Source organism: Cherax quadricarinatus, chromosome 26 (genome assembly GCF_038502225.1).
Source record: "Cherax quadricarinatus isolate ZL_2023a chromosome 26, ASM3850222v1, whole genome shotgun sequence".
Classification (NCBI taxonomy): domain Eukaryota; kingdom Metazoa; phylum Arthropoda; class Malacostraca; order Decapoda; family Parastacidae; genus Cherax; species Cherax quadricarinatus.
The window spans coordinates 7963567-7968996 of NC_091317.1; the positions used below are offsets into that span (position 1 = coordinate 7963567).

Sequence of the window (5430 nt, forward strand, 5' to 3'; positions counted from 1 at the left end):
TGTTCTTGTTTATTTCCTCTCATCTCTATTACCTGGAGTTTACCTGGAGAGAGTTCCGGGGGTCAACGCCCCCGCGGCCCGGTCTGTGACCAGGCCTCCTGGTGGATCAGAGCCTGATCAACCAGGCTGTTGCTGCTGGCTGCACGCAAACCAACGTACGAGCCACAGCCCGGCTGATCAGGAACTGACTTTAGGTGCTTGTCCAGTGCCAGCTTGAAGACTGCCAGGGGTCTGTTGGTAATCCCCCTTATGTGTCCTGGGAGGCAGTTGAACAGTCTCGGGCCCCTGACACTTATTGTATGGTCTCTTAACGTGCTAGTGACACCCCTGCTTTTCATTGGGGGGATGGTGCATCGTCTGCCAAGTCTTTTGCTTTCGTAGTGAGTGATTTTCGTGTGCAAGTTCGGTACTAGTCCCTCTAGGATTTTCCAGGTGTATATAATCATGTATCTCTCCCTCCTGCGTTCCAGGGAATAGAGGTTTAGGAACCTCAAGCGCTCCCAATAATTGAGGTGTTTTATCTCCGTTATGCGCGCCGTGAAAGTTCTCTGTACATTTTCTAGGTCAGCAATTTCACCTGCCTTGAAAGGTGCTGTTAGTGTGCAGCAATATTCCAGCCTAGATAGAACAAGTGACCTGAAGAGTGTCATCATGGGCTTGGCCTCCCTAGTTTTGAAGGTTCTCATTATCCATCCTGTCATTTTTCTAGCAGATGCGATTGATACAATGTTATGGTCCTTGAAGGTGAGATCCTCCGACATGATCACTCCCAGGTCTTTGACGTTGGTGTTTCGTTCTATTTTGTGGCCAGAATTTGTTTTGTACTCTGATGAAGATTTAATTTCCTCATGTTTACCATATCTGAGTAATTGAAATTTCTCATCGTTGAACTTCATATTGTTTTCTGCAGCCCACTGAAAGATTTGGTTGATGTCTGCCTGGAGCTTTGCAGTGTCTGCAATGGAAGACACTGTCATGCAGATTCGGGTGTCATCTGCAAAGGAAGACACGGTGCTGTGGCTGACATCCTTGTCTATGTCGGATATGAGGATGAGGAACAAGATGGGAGCGAGTGCTGTGCCTTGTGGAACAGAGCTTTTCACCGTAGCTGCCTCGGACTTTACTCTGTTGACGACTACTCTCTGTGTTCTGTTAGTGAGGAAATTATAGATCCATCGACCGACTTTTCCTGTTATTCCTTTAGCACGCATTTTGTGCGCTATTACGCCATGGTCACACTTGTCGAAGGCTTTTGCAAAGTCTGTATATATTACATCTGCATTCTTTTTGTCTTCTAGTGCATTTAGGACCTTGTCGTAGTGATCCAATAATTGAGACAGACAGGAGCGACCTGTTCTAAACCCATGTTGCCCTGGGTTGTGTAACTGATGGGTTTCTAGATGGGTGGTGATCTTGCTTCTTAGGACCCTTTCAAAGATTTTTATGATATGGGATGTTAGTGCTATTGGTCTGTAGTTCTTTGCCGTTGCTTTACTGCCCCCTTTGTGGAGTGGGGCTATGTCTGTTGTTTTTAGTAACTGTGGGACGACGACCCCCGTGTCCATGCTCCCTCTCCATAGGATGGAAAAGGCTCGTGATAGGGGCTTCTTGCAGTTCTTGATGAACACAGAGTTCCATGGGAAAGTGGAACAGAATTCTTCCTCCGTAAGCCATGCGTGTCGTAAGAGGCGACTAAAATGCCGGGAGCAAGGTGCTAGTAACCCCTTCTCCTGTACATATTACTAAATTTGAAAGGAGAAACTTTCGTTTTTCCTTTTGGGCCACCCCGCCTCGGTGGGATACGGCTGGTACGTTGAAAGAATATATATATATATATATATATATATATATATATATATATATATATATATATATATATATATATATATATATATATATATATATATATATATATATATATGTATATATATATATATATATATATATATATATATATATATATATATATATATATATGTACATCACAAGAAAAAATAATGATAGATTTTCCCGAACCTTAACTGAGTATTTTGCATTATTCTTACAGCTTGAGATAAAGAAAAGTGCCATATATACAAATTCATGTATGTTAAAGATGAACCGTGACTGTTAGCTCTCAGTCAAAAAAAAAAAAAACGCCTAACTAGTGGAACAGAAATTGTGATCCAAAAAATACACGTCTTTTTCAAATAATCATTTGAATCTGTACCTTATTTGCCTCCTTTGTTAATAATGACTCACTTCCAGGGCGTCGAATTCCAGGTACCGAAGGTTATTGCAGGCAGGAGGATCACTGTGCTATATAAGGTCCGGGACACCCTCCCTCACCATCACTCTGGTTCCGATCATCAACCACACAACCTCTGTAAACATGGTAAGTGACTGATGGAGTTTTGTGAAGTGACTGTATTACTATACTAAATGTATGATATAATTATATTACAAGAATATTAACAGTGCTAATTTTTTCAGCGTATCCTGGCTGTGACTGTGGTGTTGGCCGTGATGGCTGGTGTTTGTTATGGTGGACTAATTGGTGGCCTTGGTGGCTACGGTGGACATGGTGGTCTTGGAGGCCTTGGTGGCCATGGCGGATATGGTGGCTACGGTGGCCTAGGTGGACACAGTGGATATGGTGGTTTAGGAGGTCTTGGAGGCTTGGGTGGTCTTGGTGGCTTGGGCGGTCTGGGAGGATTTGGCGGTGGATTTGGCAAAGGATATGGAGGAGGAGCAGGAGGATATGGATCAGGATTTGGAGGAGGATATGGAGGCGGATATGGTAAGCAAAAAATCTGTTAGTAATTTGTATCAATACACAGTAATATTTCAGTATATAGTTTTCTTGAGGAAGTAGCCACATTGTAAAGCTGGTTTTATATTTGCACAGGTGGACAAGGAGGACACACCTTCGTGCTGAGTAAGAGCCACGGTAAGACAACAACATTTGTATTTTTCTTGTTTAGATCTATTACAACAACATTCTTTGTAAACATTAACATCAAAGATGTTTCACCAGTCGTTCTTATGAATCATTTGTATGTTTGCAGGAAGTGAAGGAGGATATGGTGACCTGGGCGGATTCGGTAAATTTGGAAAGGGAGGATATAATGGATTTGGTCTGGGTGGACAAGGTGGATTTGGAAAGCTTGGTTAGTATATTTTTGAGTTTCGTTTAATGTTTTATTAGCAATAATAAGAAAAAAGAAGTGAACTAATACGTAATCATTTTGAAGCATATATTTTATATTTTCAGGTTTTGGCAAATAGAGCGTCTGATGTTACTGTGTCCTGACGAAACTCACTTCCGTCTTCAGTGCCTCTTATATTTTCTTTAATAAAATAACTGAAAGAAGTTTATGACTTTTTACTGTAGACCATTATATAAAGGGATTACATTTTTTATTTATACATACAGAAATAATCATTTTTGGCAGTATTTACGCCTGAAAGTGAAAGAAGACTTTCTCTATATTGCTGTACATTTCATATCTTTCTCTACAAGACTAATTTTATATTAAATTTTCTTAACCCCGAGAAAAGCCTTATTTTCCCAATTAGTGTTACATGAAAATTATAATGTTCATGCGAATAAGTATATGGTAAAAGAAAGCTGTAGAAACAGCAGTCTTTGGGAAAGATTTTATTAGAAAATATGTTCACGTTATTCTTCCATTTAAGCTTTAGGACATAAATATCTGCTTGGCAATGCGAATAACATTATCTGCCTTCTTTCATGTGATGAATATACCAAACTAGCGAGAGTCCATTGGGATTCGTGGCCACAAAATCATCGAGTTTGTCAATCAATGGGATGTTCTCATAATCTCATCAATCAGACCAAATTCCAGAAATTTGGGAATACCGCACTGACATTGGAAAAGCCCAATGGCCTTTCTCTTTCTGACAGACTCAGGGAACACAAAAGTAGTGTTAGGCTTGCCGACACCAATAATGCTCTTTTCTGTCATGTCAGAGATCATAGTCATCTTATTGACAACTTTTCATGTATGAATCTTAGTCGTGGCTTTGTCTCTGTAGATGCCTTCTTTTCCCATTACATTATTAAACGCTCCAAACTTCAGAACGCCCGTGACTTAAAACCTGATTCCTTTTTCTCCTCACTCTTCCCGCTTTCCTACTTCTTCTTTCTCCTTTGGATTTTCTTTCTTCTGCCTTGGGTGTTTGGTCCATTATTATATTTTCCTCTTCTGTTTTTGTTCCTACCCTTTGTGGGCCCCAGCTCCCTTGCAGTGCTCCTCTCTTTTAGTCTTTGATTGACTCCACTACTTCTACCACTACTACTACTACTACTTCTGCCTCTCTTCCTTTCCTACTACCTCTCTTGTCACGTCCCTGTCTGCTGGCCTATATATACTCCCTCCTTCTCTCCTTTCTGTTAGTGTGACTTTGTAAATGGTCTAAGTCGGATTGAAACGTCGTCATAAGCTTCCATTACCTATGTGCGGGTTATATGTGTATGCAGGGAATTTACTTATACCTTTCTTTATTTTTTAAGGGATACTTTTCTCCACTCAAAGATCACTAACAATGGAAAAAACCATTATCTCTCATCCCTTATTTCCAATGACAGCTGTATCTCTGATATTTCATTGGTGGACAAATTGATCCTAAAAGATCATCTAGTAGTAAATAGGTACTGAGGTGTTAGTCGAATTCTAGGGAAGGCTACCAGTGGATATTCGCCATACTGTTTGAAGCTAATACCGCACATGAGTTGAAAAGATTATAATTTTTTGTCTTCCAGATGACCTCAGTGGTGACGTGTACTTAGCTCAGTGGTGACGTGTACTTAGCTCAGTGGTGACGTGTACTTAGCTCAGTGGTGACGTGTACTTAGCTCAGTGGTGACGTGTACTTAGCTCTGTGAAGACCTGTTTGTGTGCTCTTGAGTGGTGACCTGTACTTTGAGTGCTGACCTATACTTAACTCTGTGAAGAAGTGTCTTGTTTGCTCCCGTGGACTGAACCAAGATGCCCTCCATCGAGCAACTTTACCAGCAACTTAAGGAAGAATTGAAGGCAGCGAAGATGGAGATACGGCGATTGACCGAGGAAAACAAGAGGATTCGTAGTAGTCCTCCTGTTTCGAGTCCTCAGGTCAAGAAGGGATCGTGGTCAGTGGCTGGACAGCAGGGGACGACGAAGTTGACGATCAAGAAGACGAATGGAAAGCCAGAAACGATGAAGAAGAAAGAGACTGCTGTGGAAACTCCCGTGGAAACCTCCAACGCATTCTCGGTGCTAACCGACGAATGTGAGTCGACTACTGGGATCGTCACGACGAACGACAACAAGGAAGGTAAGAATATTGTTGTTGTAGGGGATAGCCAGGTTAGATACATGGATAGGGCATTCTGCTTGAAGGACAGGAGTAGGAGACAAAGGGTATGCTTTCCTGGGGCTGGGATGG

At 41.6% G+C, this 5430-nt stretch overlaps 1 protein-coding gene across 1 annotated transcript; it reads left to right on the forward strand.

The window, feature by feature from the left end:
• Positions 1-2315: 2315 nt before the first annotated feature.
• Positions 2316-3353, forward strand: LOC128691505 (uncharacterized). The gene is made up of 5 exons (XM_070088981.1): positions 2316-2374; positions 2473-2779; positions 2888-2929; positions 3048-3149; positions 3254-3353. Exons 1-5 carry the CDS (start codon positions 2372-2374, stop codon positions 3265-3267), a joined length of 468 nt encoding a protein of 155 aa, XP_069945082.1. The 5' UTR covers positions 2316-2371; the 3' UTR covers positions 3268-3353.
• Positions 3354-5430: the final 2077 nt, after the last annotated feature.

Coding starts and splice junctions, on each gene's coding strand:
- LOC128691505 (XM_070088981.1), top strand. Junction 2,780..2,887: donor AGGATATGGAGGCGGATATG/GTAAGCAAAAAA, acceptor ATATTTGCACAG/GTGGACAAGGAGGACACACC. Junction 2,930..3,047: donor CGTGCTGAGTAAGAGCCACG/GTAAGACAACAA, acceptor GTATGTTTGCAG/GAAGTGAAGGAGGATATGGT.